Here is a 27,294-nt window from a genome sequence, read left to right on the forward strand (position 1 = left end):
TAAGGTGTTGTAGGTTGGCTTCCACAGTGTAAAGAAACGCTTCTCCCTCATGCTCTAACCACAGGTTGATTAATTTTGAAGCAGTCGATAACGACCTCCTGAAGCTCCCTGGGTGGGCTGAATGCCGCTGGATCCATATCTGGCTGGACCGTACTGTCACGGCGAGTGAGATGAGCCGTGTGGAAGTAATAAAGGAGGATCCAAATGCAGGCACTTGTAAAGGTGTGAAGGTGGTTTATTAAACACAAAATAAAAATGGACAAATGGCAAACGGAGGAAGGACTAAACTATACTGGGAACAAACTAACTACTGGACACGAACCTGAACAAGAATGAGAGCGAGCAGAGGCAGACGACAGTTGACAGCAGGGAAAACACACGAGTGAGACATGGTGGATACACAGACGAACCAGCAACTACAATGACAGAAGACACGACTTAAATACACACAGAGAAACACAGGAAATTACACACAGGTGGTGGACACAGCTGGGAGTAATTAACGAGACGAGACAAGGGAGGTAAACTGAACACACTCACATGAGACGCAGACCTTCACAATAAAACAGGAAACAAGAAAACACTGCACAAAGACGCAGACACGACACTGAGACAGACTAGACACTGAACTAAACCTGAAATAAACATGAGAACACAAAACCTACGAACTAATCCCTAAACAAGAATAACTGAAACATAGATTCATAATCATCATCATAAGAAAAGAATACAAAATGCAAAAACACACGTACCGGTATCCGGTGCCATTATGGCACCGGATACCGGTACCCATTGCTACTTAGAGGTGGGTGGATCGATCCAGATATCAATAGTATGGATCGATGCTAGCGCGATAGGATTGATATTTCATTTAATCCTGAAGGTTCAATATGTAGACTGCTGGGCTAAAAACCCTGTTTAAAACTATATGCTTTATTGTAGATTACTAAGTGCTAATAAACTAATTACTGCGGAAAGTAACACTCATAAATCTTGACACACGGATCAACACTACACAAGCTACCTTTGTAAGTTGAACGTATCAGTATCGGTATTGGTATCAGTAATACTAGTTACTTGGTATTGCACAGCACAAACAGCCAGTTTGACTGGTTATGCTGCAGACCACACATACACACAGACAGGTACTTTTTGCAGATGCACTTTCAGCAATTAATTTTCATATTGTAGCTGTTTGTTTATTTCTATCAGCACACCTGGTGACGCAGAACCTAAAGTGGGAGGCAGCAAAGTCTCCCACTGTCCTTTTGAGCGGGTTATCAGTCACTGTGTGATGCACAGTGTTGCTCAGTCACCCCTCCAAGTCCAGGACAGATAACACCAACTCTGAGGCACAGGTAGTTACACGCTCACCCCGCTGTTTAACAACAACAATATTAATAAAGATAGAGTAATGGCGATAAGGAGCTCTGAAACCTGACCTACATACAAACACATAAACTCAGTGAAGGTGACGATGTGTTAATCCACTCTCCCTCTCTCCGTGATTCACACACAGACCATGATGACGGTGACTGGAGGAGCGGAGACTTCTGACGTCAGACGAGGAGAATGACAAGCGCGTCCAATGAGGGGCCGAGGATGTGCAGCGCGAGGACGGAGCAGCCGACAGAAGGCTAATAACCATGCCAACGGAGGAATATAGCGCGCGCCGCTGACTGGGGGAGAAGCGCGCGCGAGAGACAGGGGGAAACCCCGAAAGAAGAAAATACTGAAAACACGTTCACGGGAAGTGGAGAATAAAGGAGGACGGAGAGAGATACGAGAAGCAGAAGCAGAAGAAGAAGACACGGAGCGGGTAAATGTGTGTGTGTTTGTGTGTGTGTGGCGTGGTCTTCATCCATCCCACTTTCTCTCTCCATCCTGCTCTCTCGCTCTCGCGCGCTGGCTCAGGGACTGCACTGCTGCAGCTGAATGAAACCGATGAAGGTATTTAAGCTTTTGTTCTGTCTTTGCTGCACACAGCCTGCCCTCAGTGCTGGAGGCTCGGCAGGGGCGTAAAAACAAAAAACAAAACAAACAAAAAAAAGGCTCGTGAGTGCTGTGTGCTGGGCTCTGGGGCGCACGAGCTCCCCGTTACCGCAGGGATGTGAGACCCCCCTCCTCCTCCCCCTCTCAGCTGCGGGGCTTTTGATGCTGGTGTAGGTGGTGGTGGTGGTGGGGACGGTGGTGACCTTCCCTGGACGTTTCCAGTCATTGACGGTGTGTGCGCGTGCGTGTGGGCGTGCGAGAGGAGGACTGAAGAGGACTGAAGAATAGAGGAGGGGGAGGAGGGGTGAGTGGGGGCGTTGAGGTGGGAGGTGCGAGAGGAGGGGGGAGAGATTTTTTTTTTTATGAATGGAGCTCCACATCTCTCTTTGGCGCACGCGGCTGCGAGTGTGTGTGTGTGTCGCTGTGCGTGCGTGTGCGCGCGCGCTGGCTGCTCTGCTGCTGGGCTAAAATTAGCGTCAGCAGCCGCAAATATGTGGATCAGAATCCGAATTAAGCAGCTTCTAAATGAAAACTGTGGGCGCACGTGCCCGTGTCTGGGCTCGCGCTCACACACGCCACCGGTGAATAGGACGGCAGCCGTGCCCCAGGACGTCATGCACCATTTTTAGAGACGCTCTAAAAATAGACAGAGTCGGTGATGATTTTGGTTGTCCGGACTCTGTCAGGTAGGAGCGAGCCAGACTCTCGTTATTGTTATTACTGTTGTTGTTGACAGTATTGTTTATTTGGTGTATGTGTTGTTTTGCTTGAAGCCAAAATGGCAGGAAGAGTACTGCCAGTTATGGAAGACTTGTCCTTGTGTGTGTATGTGTGTGTGTGTTCGCACCTGCTGATAATTACCTGTCAGCGTGGTGCACGAGCTGCTGATGACGTGCATGCTGGAGGGTAAAAGTGCTCGGTCGTTTTCACGAGTTTCTGAATGGATGAAAAAAAAGTGATTTTCTTATTTGGTCTCTTTTGTGAAACGGGATGGCTGAGCACACATCCCTGCTCCTCCTCCGCCTCCTCTTCCTCCGCCTCCTCCCTGCTTTTCTCGTTTGTTTTGCCCTCCTCTCCCCGTCTCACGTCCTCTTCCACTCTTTTTGCTTTCCTCTCGTCCTCACTTCCACTTCTGAAAACTTCTTCCATCGTGTTTTTAACTCATCTCTCTGCTTCCATCTTTCTGCTATGTCACATTCCTGCACACAAACGTCTGCACCTCTGCTCCACCTCTTTCCTGACTCACCTCTTCCTTTCTTCCCTCCCTCCTCCCTCTCTCCAGCTATGATTCTCTCCCTGGCCGCGGCGGCAGCCATGAGTAGCGGTGGCGGTAGCAGCCTCAACTCCTCCTCTCCCCTCGACCCCTTCGACTCCTCCACCTCGTGGAGCCTGGTTGAGGACCCCGCCAACTCTTCGTCAGAACCTGTAGTGCAAACTGTGACCCCTGACCTCCAGCCAGCGACCACCGCCGTCGCTCTTCAGGAAGTCAGCCCATGGGACATTGCGCTTTGCGTGACGGGGACTCTCATTTCCTGCGAGAACGCCCTGGTGATCGCTGTGCTGTTCTACACGCCGACGCTCCGCGCTCCCATGTTCATCTTGATTGGATCGCTGGCGGTGGCGGATCTCCTGGCCGGCCTGGGCCTCATCTTGAACTTTGTCTTCACCTATCTGATCGACAGCTCGGTGGAGTTCGTGACATTGCTGTCCGTTGGACTGCTGATCTCGGCCTTCTCAGCGTCTGTCTTCAACATCCTCGCCATCACGGTCGACCGGTACCTCTCGCTCTACAACGCCCTGACCTACCACACTGAACGGACGGTCACCTTCACCTACGTCATGGTGGTCTTTATCTGGGTGTCGTGCCTCACGCTCGGCCTGTTGCCGGCACTGGGCTGGAACTGTCTGAGAGACGAGAGTACGTGCAGCATCTGCCGACCGGTCACTAAAAACAACGCCGTGGCTCTCGCCGTCACTTTCTTATTGGTCTTTGCCCTCATGATGCAGCTCTACCTTCAAATCTGCAAAATCGCCTTCCGCCATGCGCAGCAGATCGCGGTGCAGCACCAGTTTTTGGCCATCTCCACCACCAAAGGTGTCTCCACACTGTCGGCCATCCTGTGTGCCTTCGGGGCATGCTGGCTGCCGTTCGCCATGTACTCCATTGTGGCTGACTCCAGCTACCCCGTAATATACACCTACGCCACGGTCCTCCCAGCCACCTGCTGCTCTGTAATCAACCCCATCATCTATGCGTTCCGAAACCCAGACATCCAGAAGTCGCTATGGATGGCCTGCTGTGGGTGCGTCCCCTCCAACCTCTCCTTAAGACCCAGGACCTCCAGTGATGTGTAGCAGGGAAGGTTGGAGTCTCCTTAGTGTGATGCTTGAGGTCGAGTCAGGGTTGGAGGGACAGGAGGTGGCTAGGAGGAAAGAGGAAAGAGATTTCCTCTGCTTCTCATATCGGGGCAGGCTGATGGCGAACACTCAGCTGGCCGCTGTAGATGTGGCACTGGCGGCTGATGGAGAAGAGGACGATGCATAGTCAAAAAAAACAAGAAAAAGAAAAACGATATGAAAGTTTGTAGCCTTGAGAAAACCAAAATCATGGATGGAGATGGTGTGGAAACCAACTGCAAACACCTGTTTAAGGTATCCTCATCATGGCTGTGGGAGCTGAGGCAGGCTGTGGGGGAAGTGTCAGGTGACTTTTCCACTGGCCTCTGTTAGGGCACGAAAAGTGAGTCCTGCTTCTCAAGAGTAGCATATATGTGAAGCTGAGATTTAGTAAGAAAGTTGCTAAATCTCTGCATGTCCTGAGGCTGGGCAGCACTGCATGGTTATGCAATCAGAAGGAGTGAAACAGTCTTAAAATACTTGTTTGTGTTTTAACTGATGTGTTTGAAATTAAGTGGCGTGTGGATAAAAATACAATGAGCTAAATATACACAAGGAACGACCTTGAAAATTCACAATGAGCTACTTTCTCCTGGTAAAAAAACGAGAATATTTCCTCCCTGGAAACATTTTGAGCAATGTTTCCTTCAGCTGATGCAGATTAAGTAGCTGAGTCTTGCCCATTAAGCCTTTTCCCAATGCCAGAAGCACAGCCTTTATTATTTGTTTTTCCCATTTCGATGCAAGTTTCAGGAAAGAGTGAAAAAAAGCTAATCACACAACATCCCTCCTCAAACATTCAAATCCGAAATGAAATCTAATGTACCAGTCTCTGAATGCATAAACAAGCCCGGCTAGTTTGAAGAATCTAGAGAGGGATTTCCATATTTAGACTGGCATGTGTTGTCCTTGGTTCGTTGAAATGAAATCTGCTCCGCAACGGAGAAAAATGGGTTTCTCAGCCTGCCGCTGTGCCGTGACTGCGAAGCAGAGAGAGCTGAATTCAGCACCAAGGACAGCGTCACTGCAGAGCGCTGCTACCCTGGGAATGCTCTCTGCTGCGGGGAGGGAGAGCGCCGGAAAGTAGGCTACGCTGTTCTTTACACCCTCTTTATGGGGAAATGTGAGACGGGCCTTAAAGGAGCATTTCAGCATGATTGGAGTTTCTTTCACCCTTTTGTCCACCCCTGGATGGATAAAGGTATTTAAAAATTTGTGTTTGCTAAAACTCTTCTGTTATGTGATTGCTTCAGTTTCAAAAAGACATGCAGAACAACATTAATAGTGCTAGTTAATCACTGTGGCACAAGAGAGCACAAAAGACATTTATGATTAGTATCAATAGCTAACATCTGCAAACCTTATGTCTCGGTTTGGATACTTCCATGCACTTTGCATTTACGCTATGTCCTTACTTGCATAGTGTTTAAAATTAAACGTGGTAATGTTGTTTCAAACTGACCACAGCAAGCTGTATACTTTCCAGAAATGATGACTGGACATTGATCGGAGCCTGACTGATCTATCAGTGGGATGATATAATCAGCTTTTTGGTATTGTTGTTTAAAACGGCGGATAAATTAAAATTTAACAAAGATTTGATGGGAGAAACTCCAACTTCAAACTTGTTATAAGTGTTGAAGATTTGTCCACCAGAGGGCACTCTGCAAGTAACCTGTTGGCGACACGTGTTTGGAACACCACAAATACGACAATCAACTGATTCAGACAGAGACAGGCAGAGCGTAAACGGGTAAATAAATAACTACATATAACAAATGTTTAAAAAGTCTGTTTAGATTTCATGTGTCTGACAGAATTTTTTTTTTAAATATATATCGGAATTTCAGATTTTTAAATGACCAAATATTGGCATCAGTATCACTGTCAGTGTATAACAGTGATTATCCCACTAGCTGCTGCAATCTGTGAACATTTACTACTCCCTTAGCAGCTGACCGCACATACGACAAGATTCCTCTGCAATAAAGAAACTGATTTAACTTTCATGAACAAGTAAAGCAAACCAAAGTTGGTCTCGTGAATGCTATTTAGCTGGCTAGCTAGCATTGGGAGCTAGCATCGTTGCTTGGAATGTATTTCCTTTCTGTCATATTGCTGTCTGAAATGTTTTGGCCATTTCTTCTACCATGTAGCAAAAGCAGCAATTATTTGGGGTGGAAAGTGTAAATAACACTACACCACATCAAAGCATACTAAAGATTTGCTGCTCGTTCTTTAGCTGGCCTGTCATTGTTGTATTAATGTATTGATTTTTTCTGAGGGGTCCTGTTCTTTTATTACGCGGCAAAAATGGCGACTATTTTGAAGAAGAAGGGTAAAGAACGCCACACGACATGTACTGCAAGTGCATAATAAATGTTTGCTGCTAGCTATTTAGCTGGCAAGCCAGAATTGGCCTGACACAGTTCCTTACAATGTATCAGCTTTCTGCTGTTTAAGAAATTTCTGATGATCTATCTAACCCTAAAGCGAAGAAAATTTAGCAACTATGGGCGAAACAGCTGCAAGCAACGTAAAGTGGATGAGATCTGAGATAATCTTTTTTTAAAGCCCAGAAGGGACTACCAATGTGAACTAATAAGAACACAGGACACATATGACCTGTTAGTAAATGAGTTAGAGGGTTACCTAGGCAACCGCAGCCTGGAACACCTACAAGCTGTCAGCTTCAAAGCGATGTGCGTCAAGCGAATCGTTTACTTTTATGCTTGAAATACAAAGTATGGAAGTATCTGAGACACAGCTATGGTAAAAGCTCAGCACTGTTTAAGACCAGCATATTATAAGCCTAATTTGACCCCTGCCAGGCCAGTTTTTAATTATTTTTTAGATAAAAGCTACAATCGTTATTTTAGCCAAAGTGTCTTTTTAGCATACTCTTGTTGTTTGATGTTTCGACACATAAAAAACTATCAAAAAACTTTAAAACTGGATTAAAGATCCAGAAACATGGCTAAATTACTTCTCTGATGGAAACTCTGTCTATAATGCACAATCATGAATGTATTTAAATATCGGCCTCGATATCAATCTTAAAATATTTCCAGGAGTCAGTCAATCAAAACAATGACCCCGTCCTCTCTGTCCCCGTGTTTGCGATCAGCAGAAATTCCCGTCGTCACCGGGAAAGGTGAGAGCAGCTGATATTTTTCTGAGGCGAACAGGACCTGTGTTTTTCTGCAATCTCCATAAAGCTGTTTTGGCCATGCGGCTCTAAAGTTAGACGGCACTCTGGCTCCACAGCCCCATTGATTTTACATTAGCCGAGCTGAGCACAATCCATATCGAAAAGGTCGTTTTTCATCGGGGGCAGCTTTGGTCGGCTACGCTACGCTTTAAGTCATACTTGCGATTCTTGCACCTCTGAAAATAAATGAAGAATGGATGTGTTTTGTATTATTGCTAAATATTTGTAATGCTTACGCTTAAACACTCATAGATGTATGTCATAGATTCAGGGGAAATGGCAAAAGTCTATATATTAAGAAGGAAACAAAGCACCATATGGCGAAAAATTCTCTGGCTTCCATTTTAATTTCCCTATGTGCAGCCTGTCAGCAGTAGCTGGGTACCTTCTGCAGACATGCACACAGTCTCACCCCGCCTTGAAGAAGCAGTGCAGCTCCGCCGCGAGCCACCTCTGAAGGCTCGGCAGGTTAATGAGAAGCAAGAGAGGTGAGGTGACGTGGCGTGAAATAGAAACACCAGGCGAGACGCGCTTTAACGCAACCTCAGGTCACGTCCACCATGCACCCAATCAGGATGAAGTTATTTCCCCACTGAAAGGGCATCATGCACCGTAAATCCAGCTAATGATAATAATATCTGAGCAGTAATGGTACAGGGAGCTGGCCTAATGTACAGAGAATGCTGTGAGGATGAGTTGGAGAAGGGATTTATTGCCAACCTCAATCTGTATTTAAATGATCTGCGGAGATACTTTTCACTTTCGTGTTCCTCAGAGCAACCTCGGAGAGCGTTTCAATGACTAAGCTGCTGGCATGCTGCTCATATACATGTGTGGGAGGTGTGCTGGCTTTGGGAAAATAGTTTATGGAAACTGGGCTGTAGTTTCGAACTGCAACAGTAAGACTCAGCACAGGAAAAAAACTGTGTAACTACAGGGAGTCACTTCCAAATTCAACGCTTTCTACCAAATAAATCGCAACATTATGGCGTGAAAGCAAAAAACACACATGTACTCAATGAAACTCTGAAAATGGCGCACAGGAGAAGCAGGTATTTTCTTTTTCTATGATGTAAATTAAAGCTTAGAGTAGAAGTATTTTCTACTTTTCTTGGCAGGAAGCAACAATCAGTTGTTTTTGCAGCAGTTGTTAGCAGAACAACAGCCACACGAGTTTCTGTCAATGATTTCCTTTGGAAACGGCAGACTCTCTTGTGTCTTCTTTTGATTTCTATTTGTTTGGTTTTGGCCTTATTGGAACAACAAAAACTCCTTCGCAATAATGTCCAACTGTGTTTTGCTGTGTACAAAAAGCCACAAGCGAGAAATGGAGAGAGAAAGAGAAGCGGTCGGCTTTGGAAGATTTGCAGAATAACTCAAAGTAAATGTTTCAAGGCAACAAATGGCACATTGGGTTTTATTGGAAAGAAATATGATCCTGGCTGCCTGGTCGGGGTTTTCTAAAAAGCATGGAAAACCTAATGAGTAAATAAATGCTCAACTTCTTTTCTTAGCTCATCTACTGCAGACAGAAACCTCCAAAATAAAACGCATCTGCAGCCATTTTACTAATTTGATAATTTAATTATAAAACCACCAGTTGAACAAGTTGCCGGTGCGACCTCTTCCCTTCCTCTCTCTTTTGCTCAGTCACTGCATTGATGGAACTGCCTAATGGTAAACCACCTGCATCAATTATTAAGTGAAATATTTTCAATTACTCTGAGGCTGGAAGCATGATGTGGATGAAATTTGGCACTCGGTGAACCGCAGCAGTGCGCGAGGGAGGGTGAAACATATCCACGCACAAGAGTTGAATGAATCTATTTCACACAGGAAACTGATGCGGATCCTTTTGGCACACAGTTCTCTTGTATGCACAATGATATGCGAGACTTGCCTGGTCACCTGTGTTTGGATATGCTAGATGGGACATGCAGAGCAGTCACAAATGAGGTGAGGATAATGTCACATCCGGTACGGTTTCTAACAGATGGCCAGTGTTGCCAGTGGTACAGTTTGGCCCTTTAATTGTAATAGTAAAAGAAGACCTGCACTAGCAGGGATGTGGCTTTTAAACTCATCTTCTTTCCTCTTAAAGGCTAATCAAACCTATTAGAGAATCATGAAGCAGAACTGGATTGAAGGGAAATAAATTTTGAGGCTTGTTTTAGATTCTGTAAGGCCACCTAAAAATGTCAACATTTGAAATTGTCTTGACTCCAGATATGGCATGGGAACACCAGCATTTACCATTCTAATCTGTTCAGCACTTATTTATGAGGAAGAAAACAGGAAAACATAAACAGTGTAAAGAATGTATGTAGCCACGTGACCTCACCTATTGGTTTATGAAACCCTGTTTTGAACTCTTGCCATTATAAAGAAACCTAGTAAAGGATTGGCTCATTGGCTGATGGCACATGTTGAGGATTTCAACCAATGGACATATCCTGGATGACTCTCTTTTTTAACTATATAAGAATGACCAAAATTTACAAAATGGCATTCACGTTTTATTCACTGTGACCTGAAGCTAGGAACTGAGACCATAAACTCATAAGAAGAGTGTTTGCAGAGATCATAGGGAAACTGAGGCGAGGACCATTTTCCCAAAGACTCAAATACAGCTCAGCAATGACTTTCAGGAAGTGAAAATCCTATTCATATTCTCCATAGGGAATCTGACTATGAGCCATAATGTGGAAACAATCAAAAGTAGACTTAGTATAAGCTATGACATTCCTACAGTTTCCTAAATCCAAACAGCAACATATCTAAATGTGGATTTCAATGATACCATGGAAATTTTTAAATTAGCGAACGCCGCATTACTTAGTCTACGTCCACATGCACATGGATATCTTTAAAAACAGGGATTTTTTCAAGTTTGTTTCCAAAAATATCTCTGTACTCAAGTTCCATCAAGATGATGAAGGATATCCATAACCCTAACCATATGGAAATGTTGGCAAGTCAGAAGCTCACAAACAATAAAATAGAGAATAGAATAGAATAATCCTTTAATTGTCCCACAAGGGGAAATTTGGTTGTAACGGCAGCCAGAAAGACACATATACAACAAACAGTACACAGGACACAGAACAGAAACACACGCAGTTTGTCTTACATATTTACATTAAGGACAATGGTTACTATAAACAGAGTCCAGAAAAGAGATAGTGGCTAAAGAGATAAAGATAAATATCTTTGATGCTCTGAAACAAAAGCTCAGTTTTTCTTGTCCACATGTAGCCGCAGAAACAAAGTTTCTGAAAGTCTTCACCCTGGCAGGAGTTCTTTAAAAAAAAGTCCTGTTTTAAAGCCTCGTGTTGTAGCCATCTTGGTTTAAAAGTACTGTACTAATATCCATGAATCTAGCATCCTGTTAGCTACCTTGCTAACTAGCTTGCTAGCTATTAATAGGCTAGCTACCTTCAACTACTTCTTTGCCTTCACAAACTCCTTTTATTCTATTGAATTATATACAGTTTAAACAACAAAAAACTCATGGTGTAAACAGCCCATTAAAGATGAAGAAAACAGATGCTTAGAGAAATATTGTGACTAATTGGCATTAGCAGGTTGCCAGCTAGCGCTAGCATGTCGGCATCTCAGTAAGTTACATATTAATCACATATTTTATGAAATAAAACCACATAAATTTTACTTTTTTGTGTGACGAAAGCCTAAAGATATAATCTCTCTCTCTTTTTTAAAATAACATAATTCTCAGTGTGTTTAAATATTTGGTGACCTTAAGTCTCCAATTGAAAAGCTGTGATTGAAATTTAAGGATTTCAGTTTTGCACTTTCACAGTACTATTTAGGCAGTTTTTGGGTGTCCAAAAAACTAAAGCAAAACTCACAATGTTCATTTGATCCAACTCTGCATAAAATCTTAAATATAAATATATATTTAATTGCTATATATAAATATAACAAGCCTGCTGAAATCCAAACACAGCGGCAACTAATCAGTCGCTGTGAATTCCAGATGTATTTTATAAACTGTCCCATCTGGCATGTCCATCAAGCGGTTGTTTTAACAATTAATAAGACTCATCTGTGAATATGCCACTACTCAGTCTACCATTCCTGGGACAGGAGTGGAGCGACCACTCACTGTGTGTTTGTGTATGTGTGTGTGTGTGGGTTTAACGCGTGTGCCCGGGATCATAGCCAATTGTAATGAACCATAGCAACTCTAACTGTAAACACAAACACGCAGAATGGTTTTTGTCAGCCGCTATACAGGACTTATAATTCAGTTTTTAAAAAGAAAAGAAATACCGTACAAGTGAGCGTGTAGAGCGCATGTGTGCGTGCGTGTGTTATTTTTCTTATGCAATGCTGTACAGAAATGTATATTTTTGTAATGTTCATCAGGGCATGAGTTACAAGACATGGTCGCTGCTGTGAGTCTGTTGTGAGCGTGTGTTTCTTCCTATTCTTCTGTGTTCTTCCTATAAACAAACGTCAAAAGTTTCTTTGGGGGGGAAAGTTGTGTGTCGGATATGCTTAAAAAAAGTGCCATAATTTTTGACTTTCTAGTGTCTTATTTTTTGGTTTGTATATATCTTAAGTTAATCGGAGGGCAAAGACGCAAAGTCGTTAGAACCAGTAAATCTTTCTGACCTATATATACTTATTTTTTGCTCTAACTGCAGATAAACACAAGCCTCGATACAGATTGCAGTAAAGTGAAGGGTTTTATCTGTTAAAAAAGAAAGGGGGGGGGGACAATCGCACTGATCGACAGGGAGACGGAGAGTTCGTGAGCAGCAGTTTTACGTCACAGAGTCAGGGCTCCGGTGACGTCATATTGTCTGAGTCGTGTCTAAGGGAGCAGGTCGTTTCAAAGACACCCCCTCCTCTGTTTGAAAAAACTTCACTTTTTCCTCCTCCCCATCGCTTTCACTCACCTGCCACTCCCCCCCCCCCTTTAGAAAACACCCTTTTCCCCTCATTTCTTTCTATCAATCTTTTTTACTCCCCCTCCTCTTCTTTCCATTCAGCCCGTCTTTGCCATCCTCAACTCCTTCCTCCCACCTCCCTCTGTCTCTTTCTCTTGTCTAACATTTTGCTATCCGTGGCCTGCAGGAAGCTAGTCGGTCAGGCGCCGTCTAAAAATAGTCCCCACCGAAAGCAGATTAAAAAGAAAAAGAGGAGTAGAAAAGAAAAAGGAGGGGTGGGAGTAAATAAGTCGAAATGAACCAGGGGGCAGAGGCAAACCTTCACCTTGCTGCGGTAGGCAGAAAAACATTGCCGGTCTTTGTTTTCTTCGTTCTCGTGTCTATTTTTATATACAGTCTCCTTATCCATCCTTTAAAGCCTCTTTTATTTTCTTGTGAGCACAAGCATTTACATGAAGGTTCTGTTTATTTGTGTTTTTTTGAAAAAAAGCAGGGTTTGGGGCGAGTGCCTACAGCAAATAAGCAGGACCAGCTCAACTGTCAGTCAGGCTTATAATGTGTCTCCTCTGTAACCTACAACCTGGCAGAGATTGTCAATTGATTTCAAAAAAACCATTATAGAGCTAATTTTCTATCGGACCGAGTATGGCCTTCACGGACAGAAAAAGGCGTAGTTTTACGCATCGATGCTGTCGGTCCCGATGAGAAGCAGCACCGAGCGTGTTATTGGGTAACAATACTGTGATGTCAGAGAGCTAATATGATGTTCTTGAATCATTCTTCCTGGATTTCTATGATTTCTTACTGTGTTTCCTTTGATTTTTGCTCCTCTCGGGTTTGTGCGGCAACACGGTCGGCTCATGATTAAAAAGTACAAATGCACTTTATAAGATGGACATGTTACACATTGCACTTGTAAATGTCGAATGTAAAACCTTGAAGAGAAAGATTTATTTTTACTATTGTAAATAAATGAAAAGAGAAACAATGAAAAAAAAAAAGACTGCAAAAATTGAAAGAAGAAAAAGTGGAGAATAATTTGCCAAATAAAATAAAAAGAATAAAAAAGGGGAAAAGAAAATTCTGGAGTGGAGTAACGTCATTGCTTTGTAGGTTGTGTGACATTATCGGTGTGTGGGTGTCATTTTCGAGTGTGTGTGGGGATTATGAGTGCGTATGAGTCAACATTGCAGGTCACTGTAGTGTAGAAGGAAAGCCTGGGAATAAAAAAGAAAAGATGGTGCTGAATTATTAAACCACTCCCTGCTTGCATAACAGCAGAGAAGGCGAGATATCCCGGCAGGGAGAAGAGGGATCGGGAAAGAAGAAGGGACAGATTCCAATAAAAGATGCAACACGCACACAAAAAACACGTTTGATATTCCCGGAGAAGAAAACAGGAAGCCCAGAGGGACAGGATGCTGGGAAAGGTGTGAGAAAGTGTATATGTATTTGTGTGGCAACCTAAAAACTAAAAGAAACACACACATTTGTGTGATCTACACGTCTTTAGGTTGGTGTATTCCCTGGAGACAACGATAGCCATAGCGAGGGTGCTGCTGAAGGGTGGGGTCTTGATAAATAATTAACGGCGCTGCAGACTTGGTGACGCAGGTGAGCGTGTTTATCGTTTAACCTTTAATTAAGTTCTTGATAAACACGTTCACCTGCTAGCGTGTGGGTGACAGCGTGAGACTTTAAAAGGTGATGTTCAAACTCCTTGACTCACCTCTATGCGGTCTCCACATGGAGGCGAAGAGCTCCGCCGTGTGGCCAGAGGTGAGTACTGCGCAGTCAGGAGACTAAGGGAAAAGACGCAGCATCCACCCACACACACACACACACACACACACACACACACACGATGGGCTTCTTTTACGTCATTACAGCAGCTCTCTTGCAACAAGCACGAAGCAAAGCCCTTCTCCCCTTTTCCTTATCCTTACTGTCTCCTTCTCACTCTGTATGCACCCTTACACCCTCAGTGAGTCACAGCACTCTCTCCACCATCTGCTGCAGGATGCTGCAAATCACCTCGATGTATGTGCATGTGTTCGAGGGAGAAACGAACGCACAGAAGGTGGTGATGTTTCCGCATCTGTCGTGTCTGACTCGACACGCACACACATCCTGAGCCTGATATGAAACTGATTAACATTCGAATGGAGCCTGTGACGATGACTTACTCCATGTGGCGAGGAGATGATTCACGAGTGGACTTAATGTAAAACTGAAAGTTATTAAGTCACTGATCTGGCATATTTTAAAGTTTTCCAGGAACTGATGATTTTTTTGGTAAATGGAGCATCTAATACACGTGACCCTGAAAAATGTGACATGATTTAATTCTCGCTGTTTGGCGCCACTGAGACATACAAAAACAGTCCCCTTCAGATGCATGGACAAGGGATTTGGTAAGTGTGAGAAGCCTTAATGCTACAAAAGCACAGCTATATACAACAGAGAACCTGTTATGTTTTCCTGTTTATTGTCATATTTATTCTGCTACATGCACATATTAAAAAGTTTCAAATGATGAAATCAGCGTACAGTTATGGTCAGAAGTTTACATCCACCCTTCATGGGCATGAATGTCAGGGTAATTTTGGGCTTTTAATCATATCTTTGAACTGTTTGTTTTCCAGGGTGGGATGATTGGCCAGCACACATAGGCTTTAGAAAACAAGAATTAGGTGCACAAGTCTGAATTTATTTTTCTGAATTTCTCTAATCCACACATGGTCAAAAGCATACCATATACCAGTATTATTGACAGCAAAACAGCCCAGAGCATGATGGTACCACCACCATGCTTGACAGTTGGTATCCGGTCGTTAAGTGATGACGTGACGAATCCTACTTCCGGGTCTAAAGTAGTCTGCGTTTAATATGGCTTTTGTGTTGTTAACATGTTTAATGTTATGTATTTTCTTCTATTTGATCTCAAAAAGCTCCTAAAACAGTCAGTGATCACTGTTGACCTCCCTCAGCTTTTATTACCGCTAATCATTTATTTAAGCTCAGTTTTTAAAACCTTAGGATGTAACTACAGCCCAGCCCATGCAGCAGTATATGAATGACTAACCTTGTATTGTGGATGGATTATCTCAGTTGTTCTCCTGGCTGAAGTTTGGTCCTTTTACAACATCCTGCCATGCGATTACATTTGTTCCTGACCACCGAGAACACTCACGTTAACTTTTATCGAATGGAAAAAGAGTTAGCTTGTTTATATTATGCTAACATAGCTTTGTCGCTAGCGGTCACGTAGCACATCATTATATACCAGCTAGCCCAACTTCAGTAACCCTACAAACGTCACTGCTGTTTAGTTTTCTGTCTTGCCTGGATGTTAAACTCAATTATTACACCTGGTAGAGCAGAACGCTGATAATTTTATTAAAGATGAAAGACTTTAGACAGTTTTTCAACCCTCAGTAATGCCATAGTGATCGTTTGATATATGGACCTGCAGCGGAGTTTAGGCCCAGACACGGCTAGTGACGTCAGACTTAACGACCGGACAATGGCGTGTCCAGCGGGGTGGCCTGGGGGGGCACAGGCCACCCCCCCAACCAGACTGGCCACCCCAGGTGCCACCCCAAAGGCAAAACAATACAATTCAATCAAATATCAAATGTCCGATTATGTTTTCACGGTGAAGCTCAGATATCCGAGTGTAAGTGAATGCAGCATCGGCTTCTGCGCTATGTGCATCACGTTAGCAAAGGTAGGAGAGCCAAGCAAGAAAGACGGCACCGCAGGAAACAATTTTTCGGTGAAAGAAAATGAGGACAGAATAAATGTCCCGGTAAGTAATATTAAGTTTGTTGAGTTTAGTAAACTTCGGTGAAATTAGAATACCAAGGAAAAAATAACACTTAAAGAATTATTGCAGCCCTCGAATATTTCAGACAGTATGCTACTGAGGGCAGCTAACATAAGAGTTATGAGTTATAAGATATCATCTAAGTCGTAACATTGCTGTATGGAGCTGCAGATTTGGTTGCAGGTTAACATAGCTGGACTGGCCATCGGGCATACCGGGCATATGCCCGGTGACTTATATTTTATTTTTATTTTGTAAGGGCATGAACAATGAGAGGTGGTGGATTGGCCAGATGCAGGTCGATGTGTAAAAATAACTCAGTTGTTTGGTGGTGGCTATGGCGGGGCTTCCACAGAGGCCAGCAGGTGGATGAGGGAAGGGGAGGCAGGAGGAGAGCCCCGAGGCAGCCGCCAGTCCGAGTGTCAGGTGAACTGAACTTCAGGTAAGAAGTTATGACCTGCAGTCTATCTGGGTCAGATATGAACTAAGTTTAGGTGGAGTTTATTTTTGTTGTGCTGACTTTTTACCGTCAGTTGCAATAACTCATACTGCCCGAGCTAGCATGATGGAGTTTCTGTACAGCTGTTCAGTTGCTATGATGTTACTGATAGTGAACTTTATTTTATTCATAAGGTTAGTAGAGTTGCCAACGGCTCCTTAAAAATGGAATGGTCCCTCATTCAGAGAAAATATTATGCGTTTGGTATTGAGCTGAGAAGAGACGCAGTTTGTCCCGAACTTTAGCTAGAATGGAAAAAGACAAAGCTGGATTTATTCTGTGTGTTTACGCTGCACAGCTGCCTCTTCTGTTGCTACTTCAATCATGAAACTGATCAATGATCAGCTGATCGGCTCTCTTGTTTATTTATCGCCCACTTTGCGCCAGAAAGAGGAAACCAGCAGATGTCGCGCTAAACAACAGCAGCACGTTTAAGCTTGATCAGCTGTTGTTAGAATTTATTTAATATTAATTTCCAGTATCAGCTGATGTTTGTTGGAGCCACAGCTGTAAAGCTGCTGGTCATGATGTCGGTTTGGATATGTGGTGAGAGGGAAACATGAAGATGAAACCAGGAGATGTCCTTACTGGATCATCAGAGCTGAACAGGTGATGAAGAAACAGGTTTAGGTGACATGAATGAGTTGAAGTTATCAACTGTTTCTGAGAGACAAATAACACCAGGATCCTTTTTTAGGTAGCTGACAGCTGGTAACTGTGCAGGGGCGGGTCTAGCAAAGTTATGCCAGGGGGCCAGGTAGGGAATTAACAGGGAGAGGTGGGCACAAAGAAATACTTTTCTTTCTTATTCTCATTTAAAATATCTAGCTTTTATTAAATAATTATCTAAATCTTACAACCAAAGTTTTTATCTGATGTAAAATGTATAGAAATCATACATATACCAACAAGACAGTGTACATCACTGTCACAACAGCATTTGTTTTCATTCAAAGGCTTTATGGCTTTACTACCTGGTGGGCCGGTGTGTAGTGAAAATGCCCGATTTTCTGTCCCAGTCCAGCCCTGCAGGTTAATACTGGCAGTGTCACCATGCCAGCTGACTGTATTTCATCATCAGCCAGTGTTGTTCTTTATCAATATTACCAAAGTTTACCATAAGGCAGCATAGAAAGTATTTACTTGCTTTCAGGTTTTATTCAAATGTTAGTCTTTTCAGTTGTTTCCCCACTTTTTTCCTGTTTCAAAATCAAACACCAGTTTGTGAGAAGATTATCTTCTTTTTTTAACAGGCAGATAAAGTTTTACATTGGAATTGGCTAATTTGTCAATTGTTTGTTACAAATGTTCGTATTTTAATATTCAAAAATGTTTTTGCCCAAAACATATGTGCACTACATGTCAGTAAAAATACTATGCAAATATTGCTGTCCTTGAATGCTGAGTAAACACTGACAAAGCACTGATTGTATCTCTTGTACTTTATCAACGCAGTATCTAAAAACTTTGCACCGTAGTGGTTAAAATCTCATTCTAATAAGAGTTAAAAGCTCATTCGGTTATTAGGTTTATAGGATTATTTTTAAACATTATCTGCCAATTACATCTGCCACCCTTCTCCAAATCTGTGCCCCTACCCGGCCCCCCCAACAAAAATTTTCTAGACACGCCACTGCGACCGGATAGGATTTTTAGGTTGTAAAGCTTCACCTTTATTCCTTCAAACATACCTCTTGTCATTGTGGCACAAATCGTTCACAAGCTACTGCTATGTGAACACAGAAGGAAAACTCGACTTCGCCTAGGTTTTACCATGTGCGCGTTGGACTACCGTAACTCATCGACCATTTGAGCTAGAAAAAAAATTCACCTGGTTACTGAAAGAAGAGAAGCTGCGCTTTACAGGGATATTTGGTGTATTACGGTAGCACAAACGGTTTGCAAGCTACTGCTCTGGAAAAAGAAAAGCCAACTCCACTTAGGTGCGCTTCACACTAGCGTAACTCCTCGACCATTTGGGCAAGAGAGACATTTCAAATGGTGACTAAAAGACAAGAAAACGAGCTTTACGAAACTTCACGGTGCATCATTAGGGGGCACAAGCTGCGACGGTCCAATCACATGTAAAAATTGATGACTCATGGAGCAGAATGACGGGTGTGGAGAAGTGGCAACGCCCCCAAAAGGCCTGGATATTTTTTAACTGTTGTTTCATTGTCACAACAATACAATAATGTAAAATGACTTCCAGATATTGAAAGCTGAGGGTATTCTGAGAAAAGGGGCAAAAGAATTCACTTATAATATGATTTTTGGCCCTTTTACAGCCAAAATTACCAAATATGTCGAGGCAGCCTTAATGATACATAATAATAATGGATTGCATTTATGTAGCACTTTTCGACACCCTCAAAGCGCTTTACAATTTTACTCGCTGTTGGAGGCAGCTACAGTTGTAGTCACAGCTGCCCTGGGACAGACTGACAGAAGTGAGGCTGCCATATCGCGCCATTGGCTCCTCTGGCCATTATCAGTAGGTGGTAGGTGAAGTGTCTTGCCCAAGGACACAACAACCAAGAAAGACAGCTGGGGATCGAACCTGCAACCTTCCGGCTCACATTCGCACCTACAGCCACCTTAGAATAATGAGTTAACCACATGAATGTCTTTGGGATGCGGGAGGAACCCACACCGGCACAGGGAGAACAGACAGACGGAAAGCCAATGTCCAGATGTTGTATTTGAACCTGTGGACGCTTTTGTTGTGAGATAATAGTGCTACACACTCTTCATCCACCTATAGTATAAAATTCATATTTGAGGTACAATTAGGTATGTAGTAGGGGTGCAACAATACACAAAATTCATGGTTCGGTTCGGTTCGATACTTTGGTGTCACGGGTCGATATTTTTTTGATACAAAAAAATGTTCATGCCTTTTTTTAATTTGTCATTTATTAAAATTATAAATATATATTTTAACTCAAAAGTACAGTTTTTAAATTTAATGTTGCTGAAACAACAAAGGGATAAAATAAAATAAATCTATCTGATCGAGAAATCACTCATCTTTGGAAAAGAGAGTTTATTACAGAGAAATGTCTCTTTCCAAAATAAAAGCTATACTATACGCTTCTTCTGGGCTATATTCTCAGCAGCATATTAAACATATCAGGTCCCCATAAGGAGAATCATGTGCTAACGGCTGTCTAAATGACTCGGGTAAAGTTTGTAGCATGCGTGCTTGTTGTTTTTGTCTGCTTCCACTTGTCTTTGCACGAGGATGATGTTGGAGTAAATGTGCAGTCATAGTCATAGGGTTAGGGTTAGGCGCCAGAGGGATTGTTCGCATAGGGCGCCAAACAGGCTGGGACCGCCACTGACTGACCTGTACTGTTACTCTTTACCTTGTAGTCTTTTTGGGTCTCAGAGCAGCTCGACAAAAACTGCTTGTCACTTGAAAACTGTATTTGGTCTCCTTGTCCTCCCTTTAAAACTACAGAAATAATGCCAACAGTAGCTCACACAACTACTATGTACTGTTTTATGTGCCTCTATATCATTTAGAGAAGGTGATATTTTAATCAGTGGTGAATATTTATTTATCTCAGCGCAGGACGGACTCAAACACTTGTCCTCTCTTAAATACAGTCTGTGCAAGTCATCCTGGGAACCGGTTCCATCAAGCACATTTTTTATTTATAGACCTTTGATTCCAAAATTAGATCCTGACTGAAATTAGGAGCAAAAACAAAGCAAAGAACAAAGCAAAAGGACTATCCATCACCAAGACATTTCTGTTTCTGAGCATGGGTCAGCTGTAGGTTTTTAGTCCGAAATAAAAATCTCTTCATCATTCCAGCATTTCTGCAGTGCTTGTTGTTTTTGCCACTGAACTGTCTCTCGCTCTCTTTTTTTTCTCTGTTTCCTTCACTGCTGTGTCACCATCTGTGCCCCAAAATGACTCCTCGGTCCAAAACAGCACCCATCGGTTCCTCCTCCACCCTGCCAATGGCCCAGAACGGCACGGCGCTGGGACCAAACGCGTCACCAGCAGTAGGCGTGTCACAGCGCTGAGAACATAAAGTGATGATGGCTGGATTTACGTCATTGCTGTGAAATGACAGATACTGCTGAGTAACACTTATCAGATTTGATTCTCTGTGAGAGAGGGGCTGGTAAGGTTTGCTTCTTTGTAACAAAATTTAAATGCACATAATTTGACCTGATGTTAAGGAGAAATGAATGCCAGAAAACATCAAATCATGTGCGTCACAGGATGTCTAACAACTATCAATGTATAAAAATCTCTCTATTATATCCTCCTGTTATAGAAGACTGAACGTGCCCAAATACAACTATTAATCTTATTTTAAATTGATTAAAGTTAACTGATAATGATAATTTGAAAATAAGCAAATACCTAATCAGCCAATCTTATGGCGGCAACTCAGTACATTTAGGCATGTAGGCATGGTCATGGACAACCTGCTAAAATCTAACCTCAAAACCTCAAAATCTAACCTCAAAAAGAGACAGTTCAGTTCAGGAAGAAATGTAATTCTAGTGATTCGATCCCAACTGATATGCTGGGATTTTTCCACACAACCAACCATCAAAAGAGAAAATATCCAGTGGGTGGCAGTTTACCGCGTGAAAATGCATTGTTGGTACCAAGAGGTAACGGTAACTCAAATAACCACTTGTTACAAACAAGGTATGCAGAAGATCATCTCTGAGTCTGTAGCAGAAAAAGACCACACCGACCACACAACTCAAGAGTCTCGATTTCTGCTGTGACATTCAGATGGCAGGCTCCATCCTGTCTCATACGAACAGTGATGTAATGCTGATGTTTTCTTAGCACGTTTTGCGGTGAGTGTTTTCACATGTGGCTGAGGGAAAAAAACAAAGGTGGGCTACAAATGATGATCCATTAGTGTGTCTACGTTAACCACAAGGGACACAAAAAAACAGGTCTGTGACTAATGCATAAAACCTAAAACAAAAGTACAGCATACACAGTTTTGTTCACCATTTATTAGCTATAGTTACATGCATACTTGCTTACAGTTGATTTTAGTGTGCAGTACACAGTTTCATTTAGTTTCATTGTCTAGGTTATATTACCCCAATTTTACTTTACAGGCTGCCTTACCAAAAGAAGTCTTTACAACATAGTTCGTTTTTCACATTTTCAACACATAACAAAGTTTTCTTAGAAGCCAGTAGCCATAGATACACAAGGTACGCTTGATATGCGAGGTCTCTGCTTTTGTTGCCAGGACCGGAAAAGCTGTCAGCACATCAAACAATACGGGAAGTAGCAAAATCGTCAAAGTCACAGCTTTACATTCTTAGAAGCTGCAGGGTCACCAGCTACTCCGGGCGAATTTCATGACTGAGTATATCTATGGCTCCAGCACAACAACACGACCATAGAATAAACAATCAGAACAATCAGAGCAATCAGACCACTTTTCTCTAGGTTTTTGCATCCTCCGTTACGATACAACCTTCTTCCTTTTTTTTTTTTCTTTAAATTCTAGGTAAATATTGGCCAGGTCTGTTGCAAATCCACTCTCTATCTCTTCATATGTGCTTTTTTTTGCTTCAGTAATAATGTCTATAAACGCAGGCCTTGGCACAAATCCTTAAATCTTATTCTAAACATTCAGGGAGAAAACCAAGAACCTGTCCACTCATTGTCCGCCCTTTAGTCCAGTTGTGAATCTCCAGCAGAGTGCAGTTGTTGAGTTAATTGAGTTTATATACAAGAACAAAAAAATTAAAGCTACTTTTGAGCCCTGTCCCTTTTTCAGAATCATGTCGTTATTGGGAATAAACCTGCACAGGTAAAGGTGAAAGTACTGAGCAGTCTGAACAGTCTCAGATACAGACTTAGATTATTACAGCAGGAGATATGGAGGTCGAGATTAGGCCGAATGCTGCTGAACACTTTACATGTGCAAGAGTAATTAGACATTGAAGTTAGTGATTGTACAATTAAACAGCTGTAATGTACAATTTAGACAAATGTGGAGTCCCACCAAGCACCACATGTCCACTGATGTCCCCCCCTTTTTTCTGAGCTAAATATGGCCGGCTAGTCAAAACTGTCATATTTTCAGGCTACTACAATATTGTGCAAAAGTCCTGATCCATCCCTCATCTTTTTGCATTTTGGAAGTAGGTGCAGTACCTTAGTTTCATGCAAACATACATGTAAATACAGCATATAAGGAAAAAACTGAGTTTGTATAATTCTAAGAGACTTAAAAGTCAATATTTGGTGTGACAACCTTTATTCTTCAGCACAGCCTGAACTCTTAGACAATATTTCTTGTAATTTCTTTAAGTAGGAGTCGTTCTCCAGGCTTCTTTAGGGACATTCAAAGCTCTCTTTGGATGTTGGCTGTCTTTAGATGATCCCACACAAATTCAACAATATTGAGATCTGAGCTCTGAGAAGGCCAATTCATGACTGATAGCGTTTCATTGAGTGTGTTTTTCTATCCAGTTATGATTTTACTGCATTGGCAGTGTGTTTGGGGTCATTGTCATGTTAAAAATTAAGTTGCTGCCAATTGAATGATTTACCAATGGTACTTTTCTGTGTTCACAATTCACATTAATTTTGACACGATCTCCAAAACCACTGGCTGAGATGCAGCTCCAAACCGTAACACAGCCTCCACCGTGTTTTACAGATGTCTGCAGACTCTGACCTTATTACATCACTCCATCAGACCTGTTGTCACTGATTTTCAGTCCAGTTCTTGTGTAATCTGACATACCTCAGCCTTCCTGACAGCCACCCTTCCACTTCCACTGATTTCTAATGAGGCTTCAGTGAACAGTAGACGGATCATCTGAAGGTTCAGATGCATCTCTCAGGTCTGTTTCAGGTCTTTGTTGGATTTTTTTCCTATTTCTGACTTTTAGACAAAAATACTATTTATCTGTCAATTTTTCTTAGATTCAGCAAGAAAAATTAAAACCATTAAAACTTTGCAACAGGTTGCTAGTTACAAAGTACCTAAAGATACAATTTAAAATTATCTGTAAAGTTATCCTTGAATGAGTCATAGGTCAGTGTTAAGTCTCTGCTCAGGTACAAGGACTGAACTGAAAATGAGTGAAAAAGCAGCCAATGTCAAAGAAAATTCTGAAAGACCTTCACAAAGTCTGGAGAACGGTTACTCAAAATTTACAAGAAAGCCACGCTGCCTGGAAGCAAATATAAAAAAAAAATGAGGTGACTCAAGACTTTTGCACCATACAGCTTAATTCTAACCATGAATCCACGATTATGCACCTTGATTCATGAATCACTTTCCTTCTTAACAGCCTGAAAAAACTATTTTCACCTTTAACTTTTCAAATCTAAAAGTTGTAGAGCAAACCTTTTAATGTAATCTTCCACATGTACACTTGTACTTTTTTTGGTTAGGTGGGACCGTTGAATATCAGAAACTGTTCAGAGCGCACGTTTTCCTCACAAATTAAAAACCGACTGAAACGCTGTTGGGTTAATATCTCTGCCGCAGTGCTAGCACACGGAGGAGTAGAACTCCACTTCCCACAATGCTTTGCAATTAAAGGTTGCAGCATTAACAACAACAAAGAAATCGATTAACTGAAAAGAAAACTAAAACCAATATTAGAATTTGTCTTTGCAGGATAATGTTTAAAGGTCAATCTGGTAACAATAATAACAAAAGATCACCCTTTACGTGGCTTCTGTGATATACCTGTTTTATCTGGTACCTTCATCCTGGCCTGGACAGTTAGAAAAGCCTAAAATAAATCAAAGTGAACAACTCACTGCAGCACGTTTGAAAAAAGAAAAAGCACATTATAAAAACACTACAGTCCAACCAGCTCATACCGAGGATTAGCCAAACCTATACCGAAAACAGAGAAGAGAGAATATACTGTAGATTACTGCCGCGAGCCTCTTACATTTATGTATTTATAGTCCAGGGGCTGCGTTCACAAAGCCTCCACAGACAGCAGTGCTGACCCAGGGTCGAGTGAAGGAGTGGACATGACCTTTGACCCTTGGGCTTTGTGAGAGCTGCTCCAGCTGTGGTTTAAGTGTGGAAGCGTTTATAATAAGACCAAGAGCACAGCACACAGTCACTGGCTGAAATGTCAGGCTTCACTTTATGAACGAATACAAAAAATACCAAAAACTAATTTCATGATAGTCACTGTTCAGACTGGGCAGATGGGGCTCAATTATTCAATGAGAGGGAAACTCGAACGAGGCTGCTGGCGCTTGTTTTCCCACACCAGCTTCATCCTGGGTGGGTGGAGTCTTTTATCACAGTTTCATCACACTATTCTAACGTTAGAAGGTATGTTTTTAGGAAATGCACTGACCCAACCCCTTTTTTTGTTTTTGAGAGTTTGGCTGTCCAATCACTTTTGTACCCAAAACGTACCTGGAGAGCCAGCTTCCACATTTCTCTGTGTAGTTTCTGCCTGTAAGCTAACGCCAGCGTACTGCGAGCTCATAAACACACCTGTGACATAAAATATTACTCTGAGCATTTCGAATGCTGCTGATCGTGTGTTTGTTTGATATTATGAATAGGACCTCTTTAAAAGAGCTGTATAATCATGTCGAGGAACATTTTCCAGTGGGCTCAAATATGTTAATGCATATTATCTGGCTTTGAGAATAAGATTATCTGCTCATCGGTGGCCCAACAACACTGGAACTGGTTTGTTTACATGTCCCAACTGTAGAAATATCCCACCAGCATAATCTGTATATAAAAGATGGCCCCAGCTAATGGTCTGAAAAGTGAAGCCAACATGAAAGCTGGAGTCTTTCTTCAACCAGCAGGGGGAGACCTCGTGTTGTACATTAATCGATGGGAAACCCCCTAATCTTTCTTCTTCTGTGACTTTACGTGTCGATGTTGCACGTTCTCCCTGTATCATTGTAACAGTCAGGAAGGCCTCACTAACTAACGGTAGGCCCAAAACTCAGAGTGTACAGCATGTACGTCCAACAGCTAACTAGCACTTGTTTATGGCTGTGTAGCTTTGAAATGCTTTCTTAAAAATGTAATTTCATACATCCTTTGTAACTTAATCCAACCCCATTAGTTTTTCCTTAGTACGCTAGTGGCTCAGTCACACTGGAGTAAAAACCTCAGAAGAAAAAAAAGGTGGTTACCTGGTAATTGCATTGGATTTTTTTTGCAATCACCAACAGACTTCAAGTAGATACAGCAACTAACTGGTCGTCCAGAGCTTCAAAATGCTGCACCGCCAACCTTCTGGGCTTTCACCTCGACTGCACAGGTTGCCTGGTGGGAGGCAATCGGTCTCCAAACAAATGCAGACTGACTCGAACACTTGACTCTCAGACTGACTGGCAAAGGTTTGCAAATCACTGTCCTCTAATTTCTAAACACCAGAGAGCACAACTCGTCTATAACGCGTCTCTTTGCAATAGGAGACTCAGCTCAGCTGGTTGCATACTAGTTATATTCCAATATAAAAGCAGGGTTGTTGAGTGCATGTGTCAATGTGACTGAATCATAAACTAACGGTGCTCTCCAGACAAGCGTCTCCAGCTGTACGTCCCTCCGCAGAGCACTTTTATCTCCCGTTAGCTACAGCTACATTAGCCACATCCTGTTAGCATGCATGACAGCTCACTACACAGAGATAATGCTGCTCCTGCTGTCTCACGCTGGTTCAGATGAGCCAAACTCTCAAAAGGTCAGTGTCTCCAAAGGAAGGTGTGCGTGTTTCATAAACAGGCATGACCCAGAAAGCTAGCGAGTTATCTGCTAATAAGCTATTTTTCTTTATTTTCCCTGATTATCCTTACTCGTTTCCATAAATCCTTTCTCAACATTTGGTAGAGGAGTTAAGATTGCACTATAATTAGTTTGTCTTGTGCTATATACCTTGTGTTTTGTAAACACGTCGCCCCCATACTCACTAGGGGCCCACCTGCACACAGAGCCTGTAATATTGCTAATAGAGCGTGTAGGGGAGGGGGAGCTGCTGAGTACTGAGTGTTGTTAAAGGTTAAAAATAAGCAGATGTGGGGCTGAAACAGTGTGTGTGGTTACTGTGCCATACGCCCTGGGTGGCTGGACACAAAAACCTCTCTGGTTTAAGTTCACAAACAGGTGTGTGAGAAATGTATGACTGATATTCTTTTTTAATCAGACTTTTTTAGTTGATGATGAACATTAAAACTAACCAAACCCCTTAAGTTTCAACTTAGCGTCACATTTCTCCCCCTTTAACTCTCCCCGCTTCATCTCTCTATTGTTTTTTCTTCTTTTAGTCGGACCATTCGTTCTCGTCGAGCTCGGAGTCGTCGTCGGACTCGCTGTACTCCACTGCGATACGACGCGACAGGATCGTGGCCACGTCGTTACCAACGGGCTCCCTCTTTGCCTCCTGCTCCCTCTGCTCCTGCACCTTCCTCAGCTGGATACCTGGAGGGGGC

General features: G+C 42.5%; 2 protein-coding genes across 4 annotated transcripts in view; one reads left to right on the forward strand and one right to left on the reverse strand.

Moving 5' to 3' along the window:
* The first annotated feature begins 1,682 nt into the window (after nucleotides 1–1,682).
* On the forward strand, nucleotides 1,683–4,683 carry gpr185b (G protein-coupled receptor 185 b). Of its 2 annotated transcripts, none has more exons than XM_080880364.1 (2): nucleotides 1,683–1,819; nucleotides 3,275–4,683. In XM_080880364.1, the coding sequence occupies exon 2, from the start codon at nucleotides 3,277–3,279 to the stop codon at nucleotides 4,345–4,347; it is 1,071 nt and encodes a 356-aa protein (XP_080736490.1). In that variant the 5' UTR covers nucleotides 1,683–1,819; nucleotides 3,275–3,276; the 3' UTR covers nucleotides 4,348–4,683. The 2 variants fall into 2 exon arrangements, with proteins under 2 accessions (XP_080736490.1, XP_080736491.1); XM_080880365.1 differs by having other exon boundaries at nucleotides 1,691–1,825.
* Nucleotides 4,684–21,836: 17,153 nt separating this feature from the next.
* Nucleotides 21,837–27,294, reverse strand: part of LOC308402449 (actin-binding protein WASF3) — a 64,932-nt gene continuing 59,474 nt past the window's right edge. For both annotated transcript variants that reach the window (XM_080891315.1, XM_080891314.1), the window contains one exon: nucleotides 21,837–27,283. In XM_080891315.1, coding sequence (XP_080747441.1) covers nucleotides 27,126–27,283 — 158 coding nt within the window. In that variant the 3' untranslated portion in view covers nucleotides 21,837–27,125. The remainder of the gene's footprint in view (nucleotides 27,284–27,294) is intronic.

Source organism: Rhamphochromis sp. 'chilingali' (genome assembly GCF_963969265.1).
Source record: "Rhamphochromis sp. 'chilingali' genome assembly, chromosome: 1".
In the NCBI taxonomy this organism is placed as follows: Eukaryota; Metazoa; Chordata; class Actinopteri; order Cichliformes; family Cichlidae; genus Rhamphochromis; species Rhamphochromis sp. 'chilingali'.

What these genes read in the sequence shown, in the direction of transcription:
- gpr185b (XM_080880364.1), top strand. Translation starts at nt 3,277, where the DNA reads ATGATTCTCTCCCTGGCCGCGGCGGCAGCCATGAGTAGCGGTGGCGGT.